This window comes from Sceloporus occidentalis, unplaced genomic scaffold (genome assembly GCF_023333645.1).
Source record: "Sceloporus occidentalis isolate IW3139 unplaced genomic scaffold, rSceOcc1.0.p SCAF_3, whole genome shotgun sequence".
NCBI lineage: Eukaryota > Metazoa > Chordata > Lepidosauria > Squamata > Phrynosomatidae > Sceloporus > Sceloporus occidentalis.
Genome location: NW_028316983.1, coordinates 64,953,746 through 64,980,349, shown reverse-complemented (window position 1 = coordinate 64,980,349; position 26,604 = coordinate 64,953,746). Strand labels below are relative to the sequence as shown.

General features: G+C 40.5%; 1 protein-coding gene across 4 annotated transcripts; it reads right to left on the bottom strand.

The window, feature by feature from the left end:
* Nucleotides 1-3,049: 3,049 nt before the first annotated feature.
* KCTD20 (potassium channel tetramerization domain containing 20) lies at nucleotides 3,050-20,692 on the bottom strand. Of its 4 annotated transcripts, XM_089514752.1 has the most exons (8): nucleotides 20,567-20,692; nucleotides 13,460-13,659; nucleotides 11,880-12,135; nucleotides 9,451-9,553; nucleotides 8,441-8,561; nucleotides 8,086-8,283; nucleotides 5,182-5,292; nucleotides 3,050-3,962 (listed from the first exon to the last, which is right to left on the bottom strand). In XM_089514752.1, the coding sequence occupies exons 2-8, from the start codon at nucleotides 13,644-13,646 to the stop codon at nucleotides 3,670-3,672; spliced, it is 1,269 nt and encodes a 422-aa protein (XP_089370878.1). In that variant the 5' UTR covers nucleotides 13,647-13,659; nucleotides 20,567-20,692; the 3' UTR covers nucleotides 3,050-3,669. The 4 variants fall into 4 exon arrangements, with proteins under 4 accessions (XP_089370878.1, XP_089370879.1, XP_089370881.1 ...); XM_089514753.1 differs by lacking the exon at nucleotides 8,086-8,283; XM_089514755.1 differs by lacking the exons at nucleotides 11,880-12,135; nucleotides 13,460-13,659.
* Between the last annotated feature and the right edge of the window lie 5,912 nt (nucleotides 20,693-26,604).

Below are 26,604 nucleotides of genomic sequence, written 5' to 3'. Positions count from 1 at the left end.
TGCAGTGTGGTTTGGACCTAAGTCTGGGGGGGGGGGGGGGGGGCTCTTTAGCATTATCTAAGAATTATATTGTTTTTCAGTTAAAAAAACAACATGTATGTAACTTTGGACCTGTATGCACTGTTTTTTCCCCTAAAGATTTAGCTCATAACTATTAAGGAAAGTATAATCTTACAAAGGTGTCTTCAACCTGCCAGTCATCTTAACTGTATCAAATAATGTCAGATTTGCTTTTCTGTGGCATAGTTACTCATTCTTTGGATTACTTCATGTTTAAAGTTCAACCACTTATATGAAAACCTTTATTCTTTGAATCCTGTTTTAAGAACTGCTTCACATTTTATATAATTTTGGATTGGATCCAGACTTAGAGGATCCACTGAAATTGATTTCAGTAGGAAAATCCAGACCATTATGTTTGTTGTGCCAATACTACTGTCTGCTGCAACACATATACAATGTGAAGGGCAAGTGTATGTTTTTGAACATGCAGTAAACCTGGTTAGGATAATAACACTGTCTGGGATTCCTAATATCTGTTTAGAAATATATCTCTGAATTCATTGCTGAGTAAAATCTTTTCAAAGCTACACTGAACATTCATTGCTTCTCCTAAGTTCAAGTTAAAGATGTTAATGAAGTTCCCAGAACTATTTTTACTATGGAGAAACATGTCAAACCAGTTTAAAAACTGGCTTAATTTTGTGTTGGTGATTAGCTTTGAAGTAAATGTTTGCATTGTGTTTTGAGAACAATTGTGCCAAACCTGAGAGTGGCATAATTTAAATGCTGAGTGCCTATAAGTGTGCAAGTTATCCTACTGGATGTAGATGTCTTTTGTTAAAAGACCAAAGGGAGTGAAAACCACCTCAGTTTGTTGAGTTCTGGGGTGGCTTTTTTTCTTTGTTGTTTGTTCTTCTTCAAAAACGTTCTGTAGGCACTTTGTGAAAGAAACACTAGATGATTTGCTAAATAGAGTTAGACCTCTATATACACAGATTCAACCATCCACTATTTGAAAATATTTTAAAAATACATACAAATTCCAAAAAACAAACCTTGCTATTTTATACATTTTACGTATATATGTTGTGCCATTTTATATAAGGGGTACCATTTTACTATGCCATTATATTTAATGGGTCTTGAGCATCCACAGATTTTGGTATCCACTCTGTATGTGTGTCCTATAACCAAGCAGATACCAAGGGCCCACTCTGCATGGCTCTTACTATAAACTTTGAATAGTTGAAAAGTTGCAATACTGTGCATATGTTTCTAAGAGAAAGCCAGCTGAACACAGTGGGCTTTGCTTCTTAAGTAAATATATAGAACTGCATTGTAAATCTGTTTATATTTTAAGTTAGCAATGTGACATTACCAAGGTCTGTTGATCTTCCTTAAAAACAAAAGTGAAAAGATTAATTGAAATGGGTCATGGAGCTCAATGAAAGTAACAGTGATCTAGGGCAATTCATTCCCAGAAAATGTAAAATTGCTTTTTTCTGACTCTGCAAAACTATTTCCAGTATGTGGCAGAATAAAGTAGATGTTCTTTTGAGTGTGCAAAATAGATGTGCTTGCAGGCATTCCTCCCCCCCCCCCCAAAAAAAAAAAAAAGTATTTTCGTAGTTAATTGCAAGTAGGGATGGTTGCAAATTTCTCAACACATTCTTCAAACCAACACTAGACATTCATCTCATTGCTCTGCAGAGAATGTAGCTGCATCATCAACATTTAGAGCTGCTTGCAATTAAGCAGCAGGTTGGCATTAACTAGCCCAAACTGATAGTGTGATTTCCAAAGAGACACTATAGAACAGCCAGGACAAACATTCAGCAAAGCTACTGTGCTTGCCCATTAAAAACAAACAAACAAACATCTTGTACATGGTAAGTTAATATAGGAGCAAAACATGTGCCCAGCTTTCTCCCAATAATATTTTTATAGGGGGTATTTCCCTACATGCTTTCAAAATAAAACTATGAACCATGCCATAGTGACCTTGCTGACACAATTCAGATCTTCAGCACTGCCTTACCAGAGGGAGGAAGCAGCACAGAAGTTAATTGTTCGCTTTGATAATGTAACACCCTTTAAGCAAGTTCAGCTTCATGGGAACTGTGTAACAGCAGATAGAAGTAGTGCTAAGGCTAAACAGGTGAAAAAACAATTCTTAAGTGATGTATTGGCATCACTAATCTTCATAGTAGTTTGACGCTTGGAGGATCAAGTACTCAGTTCCTTAGCAAGAGAAGAAAGCACTGGCCTCTTGGTCTACAAAGCCTATAGCATTCAGCAGGTACTGCAGCCTTAGGATAGTATCACTTAACTACAGGACTTTAGGAAGAAAGGGCAAACTACAGATGCAACATTTCAATGCAGATGTTTTTTGTACACCTCTGTATCAAGACTACTTTGTGGATTTCACTAACACTTTCTGCCCAGATTTACTAGCCAGTGGAAATAAAATATTTCATATATATACTACAGGCATACATGGACACAAATAACTTTGCCCTGAGTTGAAAATGCAGCATTTTTGGGTGGTGAATTAGGTTTTTGAGAGCTACTTTCTTCATCCTAAAGAGACAGCTTTGCATGTTCCCTGGAAGATTATGCAGGAAAAGATCCTAATGTGTTGAGCTCAAAATCTTGTGTGTGTAATTTAGATTGTGTACTACTGTTATCTGCATTTTCAATGTCTTTTCAGCATCTCCCTGAGATTAAGAAGTTTATAGAGCTGGTTTATGAGGTGCTGAAGGAGTGAAGGTGGGGGGGGGGGGGGGGAGGAACATCTGGACTGTTTTCACTGAAAAGAACCACAGGGTTGGATCAGGAATAAAGATCAATGGAGTTCCACATGGCCTTCAAGAGAGAGGGGAAGCTCCAGTCCATGGGCCTAATCTTGCAAAAAGTCCCAAGAATGCCCATTCTCCCATTCTCTATTCCTTTCTGTCTAATGAGGGGGAAATAATGTCAGAAAGTGGTGGCAGAGTTGGTTGGTCCTAGGATCTGGATTGAATTCTGAGTCTAAGCCTTGTGGTAATTGTGGATTCCCCACAAGCCTAAGTCAGAAAGTGGTAGGGCTTGTGAGAAGCCCACAACTTCCACAAGGCTTGGACCCAGAGTGCAATCTAGATCCTGAGACCAACAAACTCTGCCACCCCTGCCCTAGAAGATCTTGGGGTAAGCATCCTTGGGACTCTTTCTAGCAATTATTACCTGCTGAAAAACTGGAGGATTTCCTTTGCAAGGCTATGCAGGGCTGCAGGGACAAAGAGGAATCAGTGAACACAGCTTCCAGAAAGAATCTTTCCATTTATGGAATAATAATCTGGATCCAATCTGTTATCTTTTGTTCCTGCTGACAGCAAACATACCACAGTATAGCTGAGTTGTTCATGTTGTCACGGAGGAGGCCTAAACTGTAACACAGGTGCAGTTCCTCTTTGGAGAAATGTGTGGGAGTGCTCAAAAGCTGATGAAATAATACTAGTCCACGCTGCTTGAAGAATCTGTCTTTAGAGAGCACAGCCACCCAAGAGTAAAATAGCTGGTAGGAGATCCAGTTAGAAGATGACTAGTGGTAGGATGCCCTGGGTATTTACTCCTGACCCAGTGCATTAACCAAATTGGCCTGGGACACCTTTGCATTTCACTAAAGTATTAATCTGGTAGAACATTAGCATCCATTTGAGAAAATGGGGCATTTAATCTGTCAAGTTCATCTACCTGGGGAGGGTGATGAAGCACAATCTGCTGATCTTCTGGTGCATCTTCACCCACCACCACAAGGTTTGTTAGGGATTTGCTTCTAACACACTGGAAATCAACATGGCGACTCTTCCCCTCCTCTTTTTCCCAAGACATCTGGATGAATGGGCGTTGCACATAGTTGTAGATGACTTCTGAGCGCCCTCCAGACCGCCTCTTCACTTTCTCTTTACAGGTGGGATAGCCTAAAACACAGTTATTTTGGCATCATTATAATCATTGGCCAGTTTCAATCTCTAAGCAGCCCTATTATGTATTCAGGAAAGGAAGAGAATTTCTAACATCTATATTTGTAGACTTCAAAGCCTTTTATATACATCAGCTGAAATTATGTATCACCTACAACTATGTAACTGCTTTAGTTACATAGCTAAGTAGTATCTCCCAACCCAACCCCCAATCCTCCCCCATCCTCACTTAGCAGGCAGCAGGCACTGTCAACCACAAGGTTTCTCTGTTGCTTGGCAAGCAGTTGACTGACTTTCTCATCCTGTGACTGGTGTGACTGGCAGAAACAGAGTCCCTGTTGCAATTCCCCTTCACACCAAAGACTACTAGTGGGAGTGGATGGGAATATCAGTCAGCTGCTTCCCAATACAGAGAAGAAACCCCTGTTGCTTGCAGCAGCTGCTGCCCAAGACGTAGGGACTGGGAGACTTTCATAGTCCCTGCTTACTCCCTAAACTAGTGAATATGCAGGGATTGTGAAGACAAACCAGTCAGAGATGCATAACTCTATACATTTGTAACTGCCTTAGTAAATTCATTTATCAGCTTCTCTTTGGCTTGTAAACAAAATTATAATAAAACCACAATACAGTAGACCACACTTCAAAAGCTGGAGGATATGGAGCAAAGACTGGGGAGTTTTACTAGGCAGCTTCCTACGAAAAAAGGCAGTCCTTTTAGTGCCCTGGACTCAAGCTGTTTCGGATATGTTAGGCCTTGGTATGGCAGATCCACTAAAGAGGAGGCAGATGTGTTCTCCTCATTTTACAAAGGAGTTAATCCTCACAGTGTGCAAATTTAACTTCTCAAGCCCTAGTTTTTGAAGTGAAGGACTGCAGTTCTCTAGAATGATTGATGAAAGGCACTGGGTTTTTAATTAAAAGGAAGAACTGGTGCGATATACTCATGCTAACAAGCAGGAAACCTTGAACACAGGACTGACCGCTAACTCTCTGTAGAACTAGTTCCTGGGAACTTCTAAAAAGGGGTTGTCAGCTATGGACCTCCAGATGTTTTCTCCAACAACCGTAGCCAACAACAGCCAATGGGAAGGATTATGGAAACTGCTGTCTAAAGACACCTGCAAAACCACAGTTGCTCATCCCTGGTCTAAAATGAAACTGCTGGTGGTTTCTTCTTAAAAGCTATTTATTACTTTCTAACATCTATACTTGCCTTCAATGCCAATTCGAATGTTTTTCAGGCCACGTTCTTTCAGCACAGCTTTTGCCACATCCCGATTCTCAATGTACTTGAAAAATCTGTAGAGCTTATTGCTATATAGAACTTGGGTGGGGGAGGGAAAGAGTCATAATTAATAATGTGTAACAATTACACCTCATTCAATCGAAAGCATGCAGAAATAAATTCTGAAAGATCTGCAGAAGTGAGAGAATAGGGATGAAAACCTTTGAATTTCAAGGGAGAGAAATGAAAAACAGGTGTGCACTGTAAAATTTGACAGTGCACAAAGGTTTTGCATTTTAGAATAATTGCTATATATAAAATACGCAGTCACTTCCTGCCACACACCTTATTTCAACATTTAGACAAGCAAAAAAATTCTAATTTTAGGATATATATTGCATCCAGGGGAAAAAAAAGTAGAATCAAAGAGCAATCTTTTTGTGCCTAGGTCACAAATCAGCACAAATGATCCCACTCCACTGAAATTAATGGGATGAAGTGTCCTTATACATTGTTCATTTGTGGTTCTGCAGTGACACAAAATCCTACATTTGGGGATCTGTGAATGATGCAGGTTTGAGAGGAAGAATGCAGGCTTCTTTATCACTAAATGAAAATGAGGACTGTTACTTTTAAAAATGAATAAAACAGGCTGAAACTGAGTGGTGACATGATGATGCTACAGTTCCAGACCATTCATTGAGCACTCCTCAGTTATTTATTCTTCTTAAAAGTAACGTTTTGGCCAAGAACCTACATGTGCGTATAGGCCTACAAAGTGGACTGCTTTTAGCACACAATTTAAATTGTAAGCAGCTTTGAGTCCCAATTTTGGGAGAAAAGTAGGATATAAATAAATATCATAGTATTTTATTTTATTCCATTTTATTTTATCACTATTTCACTCCCCCACCCCTAGTCTAAAAATCAAGACAGCTCACAATATAGTTAAAAGCATAATACAGCCAAATCAATCACAACAGTAAAAAATAATTAAATAACACTTTTATATTAAAAACAGCATTGAATATAACAATATAGATACATTTAAATCCTTCTGCAATAACCATTTAATCACAAAAAGCCTGCCTAAATAGTTTCAAATAATTATTTTAATCATAAGTAAACATAAAACTAAAAACAAGTGCACACACAAGGACAAGCACCAAAACAAAATATAACAAATATATATCCACTGCACAAAAACACAAAGACATATAACACTCTATCTTGGGTCTTTATTTTCTATTCTCCTTCCCTTTTCATTCTTCTCACTCCTACTTATTTGTCCCCTACTGTGACTTTTCTCCATATTTCCCTTTTATTGGGGAATCAATATAAAACCAATATTGCTTATAATCTGTTAGTTTTGATGGTTTTCAGTAAATTAATCTACTTTAATGTTCAGATATTTTATCATCTGTGACCCGTCCTTCTCAAACCTTTTAGTAGATTTGTCCCCAAGTAAAATTGTTAGTTCATCATTTTTATTAGAATCTTTCACTTTTATAAATAAAGGTTTTCCTTTTTGCCTTGTGCAGGCTGATTTCCATGAAGCTTTTGTTCTTTACTGTAGTATACTATGCATAGCAGTTTTCAGCAATGGCCAGGAATGCATTTCCACAGTTAAACCCAGTGCTCCAGCTGTGCCCTTTCCTTGAGATGTCAGACTTGGCACATGCCTTGGTAACATCCCATTTGGATTACTGTAATGCACTCCATATGGGGCTGCTTTTAGAAGCTGTTTGGAAACTTCAGTGGGCCCAAAGTATTACAGTTAAAATTTAGACTGCAGCTGTTTACAGGGGACAAACAACTACTTTGTTACAACAGGTTCACGACCTAATGGTCCTTTCCAGCCATAGTTTAAAGTTCAGGTTGTAACCCACCCTCTCCCAAGCTTTGGTCCTCCAGATGTTTTTGACTTCAACATCCAGAAGACCCAGAGAGTTGTGTCAAAAATCAGGAGTTCTGGGAATTAAAGTCCAAAGTATCTGGAGGGCCAAGTCTGGGGACTACTGTTTTAACCAATAAAGCCCTATATACCATGGGCCCAGACTATCTGAAGAGTCTCGTCTCCCCATACGTGTCTGCTCCTCAACTTTTGAGATCCTTTCCCTTGGTTCCAACAGCATCACAGACACATTTGAAAGGTCCTTCTTGGTAGATGCTCCAAGGTGTGATATGCCATCCCAGGAGAGACTAGATTGGTCCCTTTGCCCTGCTTCTGCTGTTAGGCAAATATCTTTTTATTTAAGCAGGCTTTTTGGAAGGAAGAATATCCTCCAGACTAGTTATGGCAGTTATAAGAATACATGGGAAATCTGTATCCCTATGTTGGGTACTGGAACAGAACAACGTTTTTTAGATATTATACAGACCATGTGGTCGAATATCAGTTTCTTCTCTGCTAAATTTTTTTCCTTATCTGGTTGTAATTTTAGTTTGTATCTCTGGTATTTCATAAGACAATATACTATATATACAATCCAGAGATACAAGGACTCCCTGAAACAACATCTCAGGCTCGGCCAAATTGATCACCAACAATGGTCCACCCTGGCCTGGCATCGGGAGGCATGGAGACGCACTATCCACGATGCTGCAGCCTTTTTTGAAAACTCACGCATAACGAGTCTTGAAGAAAAACGACAGTGCAGAAAGAACCACAACCCGGAAACATCACCCAAGGAGACTTTCTGCTGTTCTTTCTGCAACCGGACTTGTTTATCTCGGATTGGCCTTTTTAGCCATCAGCGAGCCTGTAGTAAGCGTGGGATGAGTCCTTCCTGAATCTTCATTCATGAAGAAAAGCCAGAGATACTATATATACAATCCAGTATATTTTTGTTATTCAAATAACTTTCTCTCTCACACAAACAGATCACCTACTTTGTGAGTATTCTTCTCCCATTGGAGGCGGGTAGTCTTCATCCCAGTCCACTATGTCTTCTTCAGTTAACACCACAATGTGACATTCACGTTCTCCTTTTTTGGCACTACCCACCATTATAGGTAGAATTAATTCTTCTAGATAGCTGTCAAACTGTTTGTGAGCTCCATCATTAGACAATTCATGCAATAACGCACCTGGCAGGAAACAAGTCACACATCGGTCCTTTGCACAGAAATGGACATTATCAACCTCACTAAATTCAAAGTGTCATCCCAATAACAGGAATAATAGAAAAATGATCAGATATGTGAAACCTTGACATGTCTTTCCTTTAAGTTTCACTACACTTACTTAAATCCTGACACTTGATTGTGTTGAAGTCAAAGTTGATGCAAAGATAGTCACACGTATCTCTGAGATCAGGAATAGAAATTCCATCAGGGCAGTTAATGACTCCAGTTTTGTAATAATCCTGAAAGTATAAATATTAAAGCATGGCTTTTTTTTGTATTACTATTGTACTTATTTATGTCAGGTCTGTACTTTTTTTCCCCCTTCAGAGATGGCATAGCAATAGTAATAGCAATAGCAAGTACATTCCTATACTGCTTATCAGTGAACTAGCATTCCCTAAGTGGTTTACAATGTGTAAGCCAATTGCCCCCAACAAGCTGGTTACCCCTTTTAACAACCTGCAAAATTGATGGAAGGTTGAGTGCACCTCGGAGCCCTTCTCTAGGATTAAACTTACAATGTTATGGCCACAATACCAGCATTTAACCACTATGCGACCAGGGCACCCGGGTAATTTCTCATCCAATAATCAACATCATAGCCCTCAGATGTGATTGGACTACATCTACATCTTCCATTATTTTTTTTTACCATAGCTCCCAGAATCCCCCAGCCAACATTTTCCCAAACTCTAAATCAGGATGAGAATCATGAAACCTTTCAGATATTGTGGGACTATAACTCCCAGCATTCTTCACATTTTCTCTACTGGTTGGGCTTATGGGAGCTGGAGTCCAACAATATCAGGAGAAATACATGATTCCTAGCCTTACTCTGAACTTTCTCAGGTTCCGAAATTTGCTTCAAACTCTCCTCAAATATCATGAATGGCAAACATGATAGGGGAGAAAAACAGAAGATATTCACACAGTAAGATATGATACAAACTAAATGCACCATATTTGAAGCATGCACAGGGAAGGAAATGAGGTCTACCTAAAGTCTGCAAATAGAGCAGAAAATGCTTATTTCAGAAGTTAAAATTTCTTTGGAACTTGAAAGGAAAAATAAAGATGTAAGAAACAAGGGGAACCAAACTACTTTTCCATCTTTGTGGGCTTCCTCACCAGCACAGTCCGGAAGACAGTGGAGCTGATTCCTTCTGCAATTTCGTATTCTCCCTTCTCATTTGGCCGAGTGAAGTTATATTCTCGTCCTGGTCCAAACATTCTGCAAGAAAACAAAGTATCTTAAGACATCTGTACCTGCATTCAGATACACAAACAACAATACAAAGGAAAATATGCAGTTTAAACCGGGAAAATTGCCCAATTGACATTAACATGTGATTAAAATGAGATTAACACAAGAGCCATTATGCCATGAATAACCAGGGAATAACGAGGCAATAAAACAGTCTTTATTATTTTGTTGTTGTTGTTGTCCTGTGAATGGTTTCCTGACATTTCTTGCCTGGTTATTCATGGGATAATGGCACTTTAATCACGTTTCATCTTGACGTCGTGTGAAAACCATTAGTGCAATTACGGGATTATCACAGGTTAATCACTGTTTATACTTCCAATTGTCCTACGTGTGATAAACTCCTAAGAGTAACTAAAGAATGACTAATCCACACAAATGCAAACCATATTTAAGCATGTGCAGTTATCTATATGCATACCTTATTCATTACATTAATAAATCATATTATATCAAAGACTTTAGTGTGGTGTATCATGGATTAAAACAGCCAAGTATTAAAGAGAGAGAGAAAGAGAGATTACAATAAAAACCAATAACTTAAAAACAAAACAAAACCAGTGGCTGGAATGTATCAGTCAGGTAATGTTTCTCTGTATATAAAGGATTTCAATAGAGACCAAAAACAGAGAAGTATAGGCGCATGCTGAAATCTTAATTGGAGTGGCATTAGCTGGAAGCCCTACTCATGGGTGTTTCCCAAGTGGATAGGGGACAGACAGCGTTTTTGCTACCAGAGGTAAGGCATGCAGTTCTCAAAGGACCAGCTCAGGCCTAACAATCTTGGCCCGACAAACCACGGGTTATCATTCCAAGAATGAGTTTCCCTCATTCCCCTGCCCTTCCCCACCATTTGGCTTCAAGATTCAAAGCTTGGTTTCCAAAACTGTGGTTTCTGCTGCCAAGAAACAAGAATATGAAGCATGGATTTGATCACTAGGCATGACTTTGAGGATGTGGTTAAAAACATGCTTACATTGCCAAGGCTCTTTGATTAGAACAACTAGATACAGAAGCTCCTAACCCAGATCAAGAATTTAGTTTAGGGAGGGGTGTTAACAGTCTGCCATGCTAGTTTACAGCTGAAAATGCTCCAGCTGTTGTTTGCTTTAGTTTTTAGAATATTAAAAATGGGGCAGGCAGCAGCTTCCAAGGAAATTTCAACATATAAGCAATTTAAAGAGATATTTTCCATTTCTATCTGATTTTTGCAAAATAATGTAGCCATTCTAAGAATGTTTTTAAAATAATGTTTTTGTTACATCTCCTTTGATTCTAAGATTACACCTATCAAGACACTACACAATCTATGGGATAAAGGTAAACTGTGAGTATGTTCATGTCTGATTTATAATATCATCCAAAGGAGCAGAAATTGGGGTGCATCCAATAAAATTGAGGCCCTTGAGATTTATCTCTTGGTTTTTTTCTATGGACTATAATCTGATTCATCAGATCTAACACATTTACTTTGAATTAAATCCTATTATTTTCAATAAGGTGCATTTCCAAGCAAAAGAGAACAGTCCTAATATGTTGTCCAAATTCCAGAGTGTCATTGTGCACAATGTGTTTAGGATCAGTGTTGCCAATCGCCCTTGAAAAGAATCCTGATTGGCTTCCCGGAATGCCTCCAAATTCCCCAGAATCAGGCGGGACTTCCAGATCAGGGACGAGATTTCTGGGTCAGGGTTGCCGCAAGGCATTTTGGGAAGGCAAAAGGAGTAGGGAACTTCTGGGATGGGTGGTATGTTGGCCATTTTTTGGGAGGGGAAAGGTATTTTCAGCCATTTTGGAGGGAAAGGGCTGATTCCCCAGAAGTTCCCCAAAAATATTATGTACCCAGAAAATAAACAGAATGGCTTTTTATTACCCGGAAACCGGGGAATTCCTCAGAAATCGGCAACACTGTTTAGGATGGCTGTTCTAAAATCTGAAGGTCTTTGAAAATGAGAATCAGGCGATGTAAAACCAGAGCTTAGAAAAGTTACTTTTTGGACTACAACTCCTAGAATTCCCCCAACCAGTATGTTCACTGATTATGCTGCCTAGGATATTTGTGGAGCTGAAATCTAGATGAGTAACTTTTTCTTATTCAGTATAAGATACAAGATCTTAGCAGCTATATACTGAGTTGGGACCTTATGGAGCTGCAGAATATCTATCTATCTATCTATCTATCTATCTATCTATCTATCTATCTATCTATCTGCCTTCCATGAATGGAGCCAACAAGCCCTGTCTGCATCCGAACACTGGTCTACAAGTTCTATAAAGTAGTAACATTGCTTACCTTCCCAACATTGTCTCAGGATGAGCTGTAAAAATCTGGGGATTTACAACAAATCTAGTGCCATCTACAACAAGAGTCACTTTCTCTGGTGCTTGGACGTGTGGACTGTTGTTCACGCTGTTACCAAATTGCTCCTGGGTCATATAATAGTCTTGATTTCTTTTACTCCCTGCTTGGAAGAAAATGCCTTGAGCTTCTTCAGGAGTATTTGAGCATTGTGGACTTCCTGGGTGAGAAGAGTATCTGTGCTCTGTGTCTAGATGCAGCAGACACAAGCAGCAGTTGAGAAACTGACATGATTCATTACTTTTTTAAAAAAGAAAGAGACCAACCCTTACCTATAATTTAAAAATAAATATTCAAACAAGTAACAGTATAACATTAAGAAAAGAAAAACTGACAAAGAACTCTCAGCCAGTGGTGATCTCCTTTTCCTGATCAATATGTTAGACTGGACTTTTACTGAACTTGTATTCACACTGGCTCAACATACACAAATTAACCAAATAGGAACCACAACACAATACAATTCATTCTCAGAGGGTTATTTAAGTTTGCTTGTTGTAGCCAAATCAAAAATTAGTCTTCTGACACTTTAAAGACAAGCACTTTTTCTTTTGACACAAGCTTTATGGACATTAGCCCACTTCATCCCATACTTGGGTTGTGCTTCTGATTTAGGTGGACTAGAGTGCACAAAAATGTATGACAAATATAATGTAGCCATCTTTAAGGTATTGCAAAAATCCCTGTTTTCCCCCAAAAAACTCATAAAATGATCAGTCACATCTTTCAGTATATTTCAAACACAATGTTGACATTTCAGTAATGGAAAAAGGACTATTTTAGCTCCATGCATGGCAGAGCTGTGGGAAATGCAAGTGGGAATGGGAGAGGCTGGCATACTTATGGACTGCAGGAAAGACCAACTGAGGGCTGAACCAAAGTTAAATTTCCCATGAGCTGAAATCCTGATCATAATTGGGGCCCCTCAGCCATGAAACCTTTGGCAAGTCACATTCTCTCAGTTTTGGGAAAACAATGGCAAACCTCTGAATAAATTTGGCTAAGGAAACTCCATGATAGGTTTGCCTTAGGGTGGCCATAGGTCAGAAATGAGTTGAAGGCACACAACAACAACAAACATTTAAACATATGAAAATGCTCATGCAACAGCAAAACTATCCATTTAATATAATGGATGCATTTGCATGGAATCATAAACCAGGATTCTGGAAAATGAAGAAGCAGTGTGCTAGGGCACATATTTCATTTGGTCCCTTTTGTTTCATCCCACTAGCAGGCATTTCTAAACATATTAGAAGTGTCTCCTAAATTCAGGATCCTGTTTTTCTTTTCCCTCCAAACAAGTCAGAATTCACAAAAAGAGCAAAAAGGAAATATTCCCTGTTTGGTTCGTATGATAAACAAACTATTTGTGATTTGTTTAGATACTTGTGCAAGCTCATTCACATAAGCCAGAATGCACTAGAATCCTGGATGACCATTCCAAAACAGTCACACAGTACTGAGTTGCAAGTTCCACATTCCAAAGAACAGGACACTCCTTTTGTCCTTACCATGATTTCTGAATAGTGGAGAAATGGTAAGAGTTTGACTGCCCTGTTTTGAGTTACCTTCTCCCAGATCACGGGCAGTAGTAACATTTTCTGTCAACTGAGAAGATTCTTGATTGCTTGACCTTTCCATTCCAGTGGCATGATTAACACTCATTTGGGGCATTCGTAATTCAAACTGACTGGCCATCTGGAGAAAGGTTCTGTAAGAGGTTATAAAATAGAGGTTAGATATGGGATGGGGGAGGGACGACTCTCAGCCTAATAGACCACAGGGCATCACCCATATATCACAGCCCAATTAAATCATAATTTATTGCGTTGGAGGAACCCTGAGGGTCCCCTAACAAAAATGTTCACCTTCTGCTCTAAGTGCTATACTGTATCCCAAAGAAGAGATACAAGGACTCCCTGAAACAACATCTCAGGCTTGGCCAGATAGATCACCAACAATGGTCCTCTCCTTGGCCTCGCATTGGGAGGCATGGAGACGCACTATCCATGACGCTGCAGCCTTCTTCGAAAGCTCACGCCGAACGAGCCTCGAAGAGAAACGACAACGCAGAAAGAACCGCAACCTGGAAACAACACCCAAGGAGACTTTCTGCTGTGCTTTCTGCAACTGGACCTGCTTATCCCGAATTGGCCTTTTTAGTCACCAACGCACTTGTACAAAGCGCGGGATGAGTCCTTCCTGAATCTTCGTTTGCGAAGCAAAGCCAGAGATAAATACATCTAGAAATTTTAGTCAAAAAATTGATCCAAAAAATGGGTCGATTTATACATGGGTCAATGTAAGTACAGTCGCCCCTCCCTTTTTGCAGGGGACCATTCCAGACACACACACACACACACACACACACACCATGAAAACAGAAATCTGCCAATATTCAAGCCCCATTGGCTTGAATGGCAGCATGTCCCTGTGGGCACCTGTGGGCACACGCCATGGTGTGCACTCCATTTTATGTCCCTCCATTTACCCCTCATGCATAATCGAGGGATGTGGATTCAAAGTCTGCACTAACAGAGGGACGACTGTACTGTAGTTTAACTCTTATCAAAAAAGGAACCGTCTCCTCCTCTAAGTAGGGTGAGTAAAGGCAAGAGCTTAATTCATTCTGAGAGCACCCAAAAGAAGTACCAACCCCTAGACTCTCTCCACTGTGGTGCCACTTCTGTCCTTTTTTGAATGCCTTGGCAAAATAGTGGTGGCACCAGCTCTTTGGCACTTCCCTTCAAAGGACAGCCAAGGGGAACTTGTCATTGAAGGATTTGAGTAAGACATTTGTGTATGCTTGACAGAATTTCTGGGTAAAAATCAGACAAATTTATCACATTAAAGGCTATAATGACTGCTAACATAGTTGTCATTTTCTTTGCTTTGCCTTGTCATCTTTTTGACATGCATAAATTTTCTTAACCCCTGCCTGTGCCTGGTTGCCTGCCCAACATATGACATAACCATGATTTATTGTAGTTCTCACCTCATCCATCTAGTCTTTAGGGTGATCACAAACAGCTTTAGCTTACAGTTGTAAACTGCTTAGACACTGTAAGTTCAGTATTAAGCAGTATATAAATGAAGCTTTGCCTGTCTCAATTTTATTTTCCTTTCTGTTGTCCTTTACCTCCTTTGGTACATGCCCCTAGGTTCCACCCCTGACTTATTCACAGGTCATATCAAAATCCATAATTTTGGCCCCAACATCTGCCCTCTACTTATATATGAGGTTGACTTATAGTTGAGTATATACAGTACAGTACTTATTAGTGCCTTGCAAATATACAAATTTCACAGGGAAAATATGCTTTATCTCACCACGAGTCCTGAGAAGTGGGAAACAGATAATTTCAACAAGAAACTCAAAACCACCAAAATTCTTTTCCACCCCTAGGTCTGTGGCAGGAAATAGCACAGAGGGCAGCTAACCTATAAATCAAACTCTGAGAGCCCAACTCTGAATGTATTCAAACCAACTTCCCTCCCTCTGCTTTTGTGGGGTGGATGCATCATTTTGTAATGATATTTTCAGATTCTGGCAACAAGACTCCTCTGTGCAATTTTAGTATAGACAGTTGTATAGGCTATCACATGGCTTGACCCTTAATTGTAGGTTTAACACATTCCTGTTTTAAAATAAATCCAATTTCTCCAAATAGAATGTTGAAACTGTAGCCTAAAATACAGGTTAGCATTTACAGAGAGGAGGGGGTGGAATTTGAGGTTTCCATCTGAATGTCACCAGGTTGTGTTTTGTTTTGTTTTTAAAAAAACAACTACCAGTGCATTATTTACTCTCTGGCTCAGAAACAGTGTGTGGCCAGCAGGAGATTTTCTTGTAATGACTTGATCTTTATCCATGCAACTCCTACTCCTGTAATCATTTCTCTTATCCCTGCTTAACATCATCATCAGCATAACCAGAGTGAACCAGCCATGCAACTGAGCTATGATTGGCCAAGGAACTCTGATGTGTCAGTAAGGATGTGCTTGTGTGAACTCACAATAAGAAATTGTGTCTAGGAGGACTGGGACAAACAAAAAAATAGAGTGGATCACTGACTGTCTCTAAACATCCAAGAGAACAACAGTATATTTGTATTAAATAAGACCTTTGGGAGCTTTTTTCTGAATTGTTCCTCTCAGGGAGTCAAGTGACTCACTAAAAGCAACAAAGAGGCTTGCAACCCCTTTAAAGATGAACAACTTTCATTTGGCATTAGCTTTCATGGACTCCAGTCCACTTCGTCAGATGCATCTGCTGCAATGGGTTACAGTCCACAAAAACTTAAACTTTTTGTCTTTTAGAGGTGCCACAAATGGATTTGTGGTTTCTCCTGCAACAGATTAACACACTACTCCTTAGACAATTCAAGAAAATAAAGGCATTTATTTGCCTCAATGTAGATGTATTACACTCTCATTAAAAGTTCTTCCCCCCATATGGGCAGTTTATAGGGACCCTTGACCTGTATACTCTAAAATATAAATAAATAGAGAGCCAGCATGGCATAGGGGTTTGAGTGCTGGACTGTGACTCTGGAGACTGGGGTTTGATTCCCAGCTCAGCCATGAAACCCACTGGCTGACCTTGGGCAGGTCACATGCTCTCAGCCTCCTCTGAACAATTCTTCCAACAAATACCCTGGGACAGGGTCACCTTAGGGTTGACATAAATCAGAAATGACTTGAAAGCACACAACAACAACAATGTAAAAAGTACTAATTTTCCACCAGGATTTGGTATAGCCTAAATGGGCTTGGATCTAGATGTGAGAGGTTTGTGAATGGAAGCTGTTTAAGCACTTGGTCTTTCTGACCCCTTTCTACTCACCACATCCTTCCTCCATCTACAGGTATCTCCTGAGGGCAACTGTCTCTGCCTTATTTCACCTGAGGGCTTATCTATATGTTTGTTTTGAACTGCAACTATGCTAATATCCCAGTAATGCATTCCCAAGAGTTTCCCTTCCTGTCCTATCCCTCTGTTGCATGACCAGTTCCAAGGCCTTTCCTTCAGAGGCATGGAAAAAGGGCAGAGGGCTACAGGGGGGAAGGAGGGGAAAGCCCTGTGTTCTGAACAGGTCCTGTTCAGGCAACCTTTCTCAATTCCCTTGGTGGATTTATGGTCTTGGCTTTATCTGCACTGAGCACTGAATTAGATAATTTACACAATTTAGTTTTACATCATTTAATACAATTTTGGATATTGTTTCGTAATCTGGCAATAAAAAAAATCCTATTATAAAACAGTAAGTAGATTTTCATGCCCCATGCTTAAAAGACAACAACAGAGAACCAGTGTAGTGTATGGTTTGAGTGTTGAACAAGGACTCTTGATTGGCCAGGATTCAAATTCCCGCTCAACCACAATGTGACAGATCCCTTTTCCCTAACACTCCAGACCCTAAAAAACCTAGAAACCTGCTGGGTTACCTTGGGAAAGTAGCACTCTCTGGGGAGTTTATCAAATGGGACAGGAGGCTCTCAATTTTGAAAGGGAAGATAGCGAGGTCAATTCGAAAACTCACACAATTAAATTCATTGTAATGGCCTCCCCAAATGCGACCCAGGTTCTGTGCAAAGTAAGCCATCACATCGGTGGGTTCTTAATTGCGAATTGGCACCCTTGTGCATGCTCAGTGAAACTCCAGATGACTGGAGCATAGCATATTTAGGCAAGTGAGAGAGAGGAACCAAGGAATCTCACAATTTACAAAAGAGGTTGGGGGGGGGGGGGGGAGAATGGTTAAAAGAACATGCTCTATTCACATTAAAACGAGCATATATTCACTCTTGTCATGTTAAAACATGAATATAATGGTTATCCAATAGATCCCGGGCCATTCCTCTTAATTAGCAGGCAGCAGCCCCCCCTCAGCAATGCTGAAGGACAAGTGGAAGCAAAATTGAAGCGGAATTACAGCATGATTTCATGGGAAGCCCCCGCTTCCAGATTGGTGGGGAGAACCAGGACCAAAGGAGACATGTACATCACACCAAAGAACAGCGCACTGAGTGCGAAGTTGCCTAGGACCAGGGTTTGAGACTTCGCTAGTTCACTAAATTTACTTAACTGTGGATTGATGCGTGATTGCGTTCAGAGTGCATTCGGAGTGCCAGCAATCACGTGTGGTAACCTTTCATGCAATAATGTGAATATGCATGATTGCGTTCAGGATGACACTGGATTATACTTCCAATTTCAGTCGTGTGATAACATTCTTGGCCTCTTAGGAAGATAATGGTAAACTCCTCTGAATAAATCTTGCCACGAAAAAACCATGATAGGGTTGCCTTTGGGTTGCCATAAGCGGGAAATGACTTGAAGACACAACTACTACTAAGGAAAACACTCATTCACTTAATTTTAAAAGTACAAAAATCTTTATAACACTGTATTAGTAAACAAGAACAGGGCAGGTTTTTTTTAAAGCCATGTTCATCTTTAGCAGCATAAAAAGGAGGAAACAAGGTAAAGACAAAATGTGGCGGCATCTTTAAGACTAACTGGTTTCTATTTTGTGGAGAGATATTGTAGCACCTTTGAGACTAACTGAAAGAAAGAAATTGGCAGCATGGGAAGCATGATGCCAATTGCATCTGAGGAAGTAGACTGAAGTCTACAAAAGCTCATGCTGCCAATTTATTTCTTTCAGGTAGGGGCTGTGCAGACAATCTCGAAAGGGCAGCCTCCAGCCGCCTCTTTTACAGCCAGATCAGGGCCACAGCAACCTCACAGCACAGCTCCAACCTGGCCTTTCCAGAGCACAAAAAGGAGCTGAAAAAAGCAGCTCCTTTTTGCACCCTGGAAAGGGTGTGATAGCCGCGGCAGCACGGCTTTATGGTGCTCCTTCAGCACTTCATCGTGCGGATGCAGCGCCAGAGGAGCGCAGTGATGCCGCACACCATGTGGTGTGGTGCGTCACATTACGCCACCCTGGGGGAAGAGCCAGGGCATGCATTGTGTAGAGACTCTGCCCCCAACCTGGCCCAAACTGCCGGTCTGAACAGGGCCTTAGTCTCAAAGGTGCTACAAGATCTCTCCAAATACTGATTCTACAGACTAACATGGTTTTTATTTTTCCATGAGCTTTCATGGATATAAATCCACGTAGTGGATTTCAATGGCTGAATGAAGATTCAAACTCTGGTCTCCAGAGTCATAGTCCAATGCTCAAAACATTATGCCAAGCTAGCATTTGCATTTATATTCCACTGTAAACATCTCTACCAAGTAGGTTTTCTGTTTCTTTTTAACAGCATGGCTTTTTGATAAGTAGCATTTTAGTACTCTATTTTATTTTATCTGTGTTTATGTGAGTGAGTCTGAGTATGTCAGAGAGACAGAAAAACAGGAAATACCTGTTTGAAATTAATTGTGGCAAGAGACTCTCCAAAAAGGAACAGCAATTTGTTAATTGTTGTATGTCATTACTGAATGAAGGTTTCAGTTGTTCAAAAGTAAAAAAAGCCTTTCCAGTAAAACAGGGAGCAAAAATCATGGAAATATTAGCTAGACTTGAACTCTATATTATTCCTTAATATTGCATGTTGTAAACAACATTATTTAACAAGAAGACTGGAATAATTTGAATTTATGTAAAGATAGTCCACAAAGCAATCATACTGGAACAGCACAGCCAACATATATATTTGAATATTGCGGTGAGGCATGAAGCAAAAGACAGCCTGGTGTAGTGGTAAACATTGGACTAATACTCTGGAAACCAGGGTTCGATCTCTGATTGGACGTGGAAACCCACTGATGGGGTCACACAATCTCAGCCCCAGAAAACCTGTAACAGTTCATTTTAGGATTGCTGTAAATCTAGGGTTGCCATAATTCTCTACTGAAAAGAGGGACAAAATGTAGGACAAAAATTTTCTTAAATGTCCTACATTTTGGGCTAAATTTTATCCTACAATTGTCCTATATTTTGGTCTAAATTTTGTCCTACATTTTGTCCCTGTTTCTAGTAGAGAATTATGGCAACCCTACTTAAATCAGAAATGACTTGGAGGCATACAACAACACAAGGACAGTAGGATTGCTCCCTTGGGTCTATGAGATATTCTGCAAGCCTTTTTATTTAATGTCTTGTGCATGACAAGACCTACTGCAAGCTTTCCATAACCTTCAGCTTTAACAAAAAGATCAGCAGAGGTTGTACACAAACACTCCTGCTGCCCATTTGGTGCTCCTTTTTGGAAAGGCTACTCAGAGGCCCACGTTAAACATGGACAGCTGATTTCCTTAAAACAGAAATTAATTCTAGATTTTTATGCCAAAGCAATGTTTCTTCCTCCAAACACCCGGCCTTTCATTGCACCTTGAAGTTTTCCATTTCTTAAGAACACTAATTTTAAGATCTTGCACGGATACTTTTTACACATCTGAATTATATAATCTGCATTTGAAGTGCCAGCAACCTGAGAAGGCTGTTTTAAAAACAAAGTAGCCTATTTTGCCCTAGATCTCATGAAAAACATATACAGGGGACTGAAAATCCTGACCTACTTAACGCCAAGATCTATTCTTGGAATCAAAGATTCCAAGGGCAAATGCCTTCTGAGGGCAAAATAAACATATATATTCCACTCACCTACATTCGATCCGTGGCTCCAGCAGATGCAAGAATAAAAATTTACCTTTAGGAGGGAAGGAGGACAAATCTAAGCAGCAGAAATGCTGACAGTTAACATTGTTTCTGCTGTAGGGATTTTATAATCTCCACCCTCATCTAAAGCCAGATGGTGATTCATGGACATATTTCAAGTTAAGAGTCCCTGCTCATCCAAGCACACAGAAAACACACACAGAAAACACACACTGACACTATGCCTATGCCCAGGGTTTAGAGTTTCTTGAAATATTGGCCACTGGATTCACCCTGGATCTCTTAACAAATATACAGTACTATATTTATATTCCCAGCACTGTTCTATTTCTGCTCCCCAACCTGCTTCCTATGAATGCTCTGTTAACCCCTTCCTGGCGCAACATGATTTACTTTTAAATATCTTCACTTTGGTGATAATTTCTTTGTGTGTGTGATGTAGTTAGCCACCTTGAGCACCATATTTAACAGAAAAGGGGTGGGATATCAATGTAGTTAAATGAACAAGCAACCAAATATGGTGTAGTTATTATTTTCTGCCAAAAGAAAACACACTGAAACAGAATTAATTTTCAGATGCAAAGACTGACAGGTTTGCACAAATAAACTGTACATAAAGAATGCAATATTAATCAGGGGGAGGATAGCCATATTAGATTTGCCACAAAAATAGTGAAGATTTTTGTGACCTTCAAGACCAACATGACTCCTGGTTGGGCTATAGCTCTGATACATCTGACAAAGTGGGCAGCGGTCCATAAAAATATATAAGTGCCATGATAGTGTAGGGTGAAATTATTCTTTAAAAATTGTTTATCCTGATATCTGTCATAGAAGTTTTCACAGCTTCAGGCTGCTCTTCAAGAAAAAATAAATGTATTCTAGTTCTTAACTCACCTGAAACTGTTCCTATGCTACATTTTACAGCACAGAATAAGTATAGACATAGGGCAGAAATACCTGACTACTCTAAATACTACTAGTACTACTACTACTAATGTGTATGTTTCCACCAAAGGGTGGTACATATACAATAAAAAGCGAACTATAAACACCACCCTTTATGAAAGTGGATCAGATCCCGTTCCAGGCTGAAGTGCAAAGGAAGGCTGTTCCAAGAGTCAGACCCTGAAAACCTTGATAGAGCCAAGTAATCATTTGTCTGCAGACCTTAAATTTCTAGATGGTACCTACATGCTAGCCAAGCTGCCAAATATGGGGGAGGTTAAAGCACAGGGCCTGAAATGATTAAATGACATCAACTTTCCAGGGCTAGATGAACTTCATCCAAGAGTATTAAAAGAGCTGGCAGGAGTAATCATAGAACCACTGGCAATAATCTTTGAGAATTCCTGGGGAACAAGAGAAGTTTCAGCAAACTGGAGAAAGGCAAATGTTATTCTCATCTTCAAAAAGGGAAACAAAGGGGCAATACAGACCATCCCTTTCCTGGCCGGATTGGAGCCACTACAGCCTCAGCTGAGGAAGTACTTTAGTCTATGAAAGCTCATGCTGCCAACTTCTTTCTTTCTTTCTTTCTTTCTTTCTTTCTTTCTGTTAGGCCCTTATCACACGTGAAACTGGAACTCCAATCCAGAGCCAATTCAAAGTGAAGTGGAAGCAGAGTCAATTCGAATCCAAGATTCATGTGATGAATTATTACGTGTGAAGAACGAAATTGTGGTCATTCCTGAGTCAAAGCGGAGTGAGTGCACATTAAATTACCACACCAGTACATACCATGTGAATTCACCAATGCGAATTGGGACCCTTCCGCATGCTCAGTGGGGGTCTGAACGCATCGTGAACCTTTGCACTTCCAGGGTGAAGAAGGGGGCTACTTCCTGTTTCCAGTTTTACGTGAATCATGTGAATTATAGGGAATGTTACCTATCCCTACTTGCCCTCTGCTTCATCAGAATGTATCACCAGCAAAATTATTATTATTATTATTATTATTATTATTATTATTATTATTATTTTGCAGCAAAAGACATTTTTATTAATGATAATAATAATAATATTTCCTTAATAATAATTATTATTATAAATTCTTTCACTGTAACATAATCAGTGTAGAAGCTGCAGCTTTACTTGGAAGTAAATCCTTTGGATCTGAAGGAGATCCATTTTGGAGGAGTGCAGAAATGATCTGGTTTCCCTTATTCTCCATGCTCCCTAAAGTACCACCTCCCTGAATCCAATCCACTCTCCTTCCCTTTGTAACACTTGCCTTCTCTCAGATTGCATCCTCACTGGGGAAATAACCCGGTTTGACTCCATTTTAACTGTCCTGGCTCAGTGCTATGGAATTCTGGGAACTTTAGTGTCATGAGACATTGAGCCTTGTCTGCCAGAGAGCTCTGGTGCCTCAGCAAACTAATAACTTATTATTATTATTATTATTATTATTATTATTATTATTATTTTGCAGTGCCTTGTTCTCCTTTATTCTACTTCTTATTATTAAAGAAATATTATGCAGCCTCCATTTTTGAAAGAGTATCGGAAGTAAATGGAGCAAAATTGCAGCGCAGCATCATGGGAAATGTGGGACCTTGGAGGTTTGTGGGGTGTACCAGGACGGAAGCAAAGTTGCATTCCACACCAGACTAATTCGGATTGAAATTGAAGTGAGCTTGGAAACAATTTTTGTGAATTCGCTTGTTAACCAAATTCACAAAAATCAGGAGTCACTTTGGATTGACTGTGGATCCACCTGGAACAGACCCCCATAGAAAGCAATCGCGTGAGATAATACATCATGTTTTAACGTGAATTTGCATGGTTGGACCCGCAGTGGCTTTGGATCAGAGCTGCAAAACCCTCCGTGTGATAAGGGCCTTAGTCTCAAAGGTGCCACAAGACCTCTCTACATAAGGATCCTTCTACTTTACAGTTCCTCTATATGGGGAATGGGAATGGAGGGAGAAGAAATCAGCAGGGTTTCTGTGGCTTGTGAGTAAGAACACAAACTGGGAGAAGAGAAAGAGAAAGTAGGAGCTTTTGTGTTTGTGGCAAATCATGTCTTCCTTTCAGCAAGTGGCAACAAACAGTACCTATGAACTTTGGGGGACTCTGAACCTTCTGTGAGGGTGTTTTCAGAGTTTCAGGGCACAATAATGGGTCTAGTAGGCTGCATGGGGCCCATGGGCGCACATTGCTCATCATCGCTGCTCTTTAGGAAGGTGCCCTCTATTTGAAAAGTGGTCTGACCCAAGATCCATAAGAAGGGAGGGCCAGAAGGGCAGCAGATGGAGCCAGCAGGCACACAGGTCCTCTGGCTACAGTCTTCCTCACTAAGGGTGAGAGGATGTATGGTATTTCCTTTTAAATCTTAACAATTTAGAAATATGCTCCTAAATATACAAGCTAACACAAGCAAATTGTATGCAAGTGTATTTTGCACTTTTTTTTTTGGAAGGAGGTGATGTGTTTCTCACTGTTCCGATCTGTCAGTGGCCAAACTTGCCCTCAAGGATGCCCCAAGACCCTCATGCTGAATGCCTCTCCTGAAAGTAAGGAGCTGGTCTTTGTTTTGGCTTGATGTAAACTCCTAGCCCAGCAGGGCAACTATTTGGAATGCCCCAAGCAGATAGGAAGAAAATCAACTCATCTGAGAGATGGTGCTGGAGAAGAGGAAAGCCAGTGTGGTTTTGAGTGTTGGATTGTAACTCTGGAGACCAGGATTTGATTCCGTGCTTGAGCATTAAACCCACTGGGTGGCCTTGGGCAAGTCACATGCTCTCAGCCTGAGGGGAATGCAATGGCAAAATGTCCTCTGAACTAATCTTGCCAAGAAAACTTCAAGATAGGGTTGCCATAAGTCAGAAATGACTTGAAGGCACACAACAACAACAACAACAACTAGCAAGCAATAGCAAGTACATTTCTATCCTGCTTATAAGTGCACTTAAGCACTCCCTAAGCAGTTTACAAAGTGTAAGTTAATTGCCCCCAACAATCGGGGTACTCATTTTAGCAACCTCAGAAGGATGCAAGCCTGAGTCAAGCTGGAGCCACCTGGCTGGGATTGAACTCGCAACCTTATGGTTTGTGAGTGACTGGCTGCAGTACAGGCAGAATGCTGAGGATATCCTGGATGTCCAAGAAGACAAACAAATGGGTCCTTGAACAGATCAAGCCTGAAATCTCCCTGGAAGCCAAGATGACCAAACTGAGGTTGTACTTTGGCCACATCATGAGAAGGCAAGAATTGCTAGAAAAGACAATAATGCTAGGAAAGGCAGAAGGTACAGTAGAAAGAGAGGAAGACTGCATCCTAGAGGGATGGATTCAACCAAGAAGGACATTGGGTTTGAATTTGCAAGACCTTAGCAGAGGAGTGGAGGACAGGGGGGCTTGAAGCCACCCCAAAAATGTAGGACATTCAAGAAAAAATGGAGGACATTTCAAAATAAAAGCTAAAAACACCCCTAGAAATGTACATTAATGCTTTTTAGTCCTGCTCCAAATAGAGGACATTTTGAAATCCCTCCTGGACAGAAGGTGGGAATGTAGGACATGTCCTGGAAAAGGAGGACATCTGGTCACCCTGGCTTGGAGAGGTCTCATCCACAGGGTCACCATGAGTTGAAGGCAGTTAACAATAATAAACCCTCCTTGTGGACAAAACAGAATGTCATATTTGGGATATAATTTCATTGTGTTTTAATTTACTTTTGTGAGTTAAGTGTATAAAGAAAGAAATGGATATCTGGAGGATTACTGGGATCTGAATGTTTATGGAAACTGAATGTCTTTTCTATGAGTTTGTCTTTTATTCTTGGAAAGAAGACAAACAAATGGATCCTTGAACAGATCAAGCCAGAATTCTCCCTGGAAGCCAAGATGATCAAATTCAGGCTGTGGTACTTTGGCCACATCATGAGAAGGCATGCTGTTGTTGTTAACTGCCCTCGAGTCATTCTCGACCCATGGCGACCCTGTGGATGAGCAAACTCCAAGATTCCCTGTTCCTCACTGCTCTGTTTAGGTCCTGTAAACTCATGTCCATGATCTCCTTAACAGAATCCATCCATCTAGCATGTGGCCTTCCTCACTTTCTACTTCCCTCCACTTATCCTAGCTTTATTATTTTTTCCAGTGACCGTCCCTTCTCATGATGTGCCTCACTTTCGTCGTTTTGTCATCTTGGCTTCTAGAGATATTTCTGGCTTGATCTGATCTAGGACCCATTTGTTTGCCTTTTTGGCCGTCCACGGGATCCTCAGCACTGTTCTCCAGCACCACACCTCAAACAAATTGATTTTCTTCCTATCTTCTTTCTTAACTGTCCAGCACTCACATCCCTACAGGGGAACAGCAACTACGATAGCGTGTATGATTCTAACTTTTCTGCAGAGAAGGCATGCCTCACTAGAAAAGACTATAACGCTAGGCAAGGTAGACGGCCGTAGGAAGAGAGGAAGAATGCATGCGAGATGCACTGGACTCCATTAAGTAGGCCATTGGGCTTGGACCAGGTGGCCAGATGTCTTGGAAAGAATACAAATAGAGCAAAGTCAAAGGCTTTCACGGCCGGCATCCATAGGGCCTACCAAGAGCCACACAGTATTATGTGTGTGTGTATATGTGTGTGTGTGTGTGTGTGTGTGTGTGTGTGTGTGTGTATATATATATATATATATATATATATATGTCAGCAACAAACTCTCCTAGAACAGGGCCACATAATAGCCCCCCAAACTCACAAGAAACCTCAATAAAAAGAGGAGCCCCCAGCCCTCCCTGGCAGGGCCAGTTTCCTCAAATGAAGAGGCAGAAAGCAAGGGGGAGCTGGGGAATGGAGCAGGCCAGCCCTTGCCCTTCCTCTGCTGCTGCTGCTGCTGCCTGGCAGACCAGACAGGAGGACCAAACTCCAGCAACACTTTCGGGTCGCTCTGGTTTCATTTTCGTTTGCCGGAAGGAAAGAAGGGAGAGTCATCCGAAAAGACCGCATTGCTCTTCCTTGCAAGTTCCATCCTGAGCCGCCTTAAGGAGGAGGAGGAGGAGGCTGCTCG

Excerpts from the sequence above, each read along its gene's own strand:
- KCTD20 (XM_089514752.1), bottom strand. The coding sequence starts at position 13,646 with ATGGCCAGTCAGTTTGAATTACGAATGCCCCAAATGAGTGTTAATCAT. Across the intron at positions 8,562-9,450 it reads CTGTCTTCCGGACTGTGCTG|GATTATTACAAAACTGGAGT; the intron begins GTGAGGAAGCCC and ends TTATACTTTCAG. Across the intron at positions 5,293-8,085 it reads GGGAGAAGAATACTCACAAA|TTCTATATAGCAATAAGCTC; the intron begins GTAGGTGATCTG and ends CCCCCACCCAAG.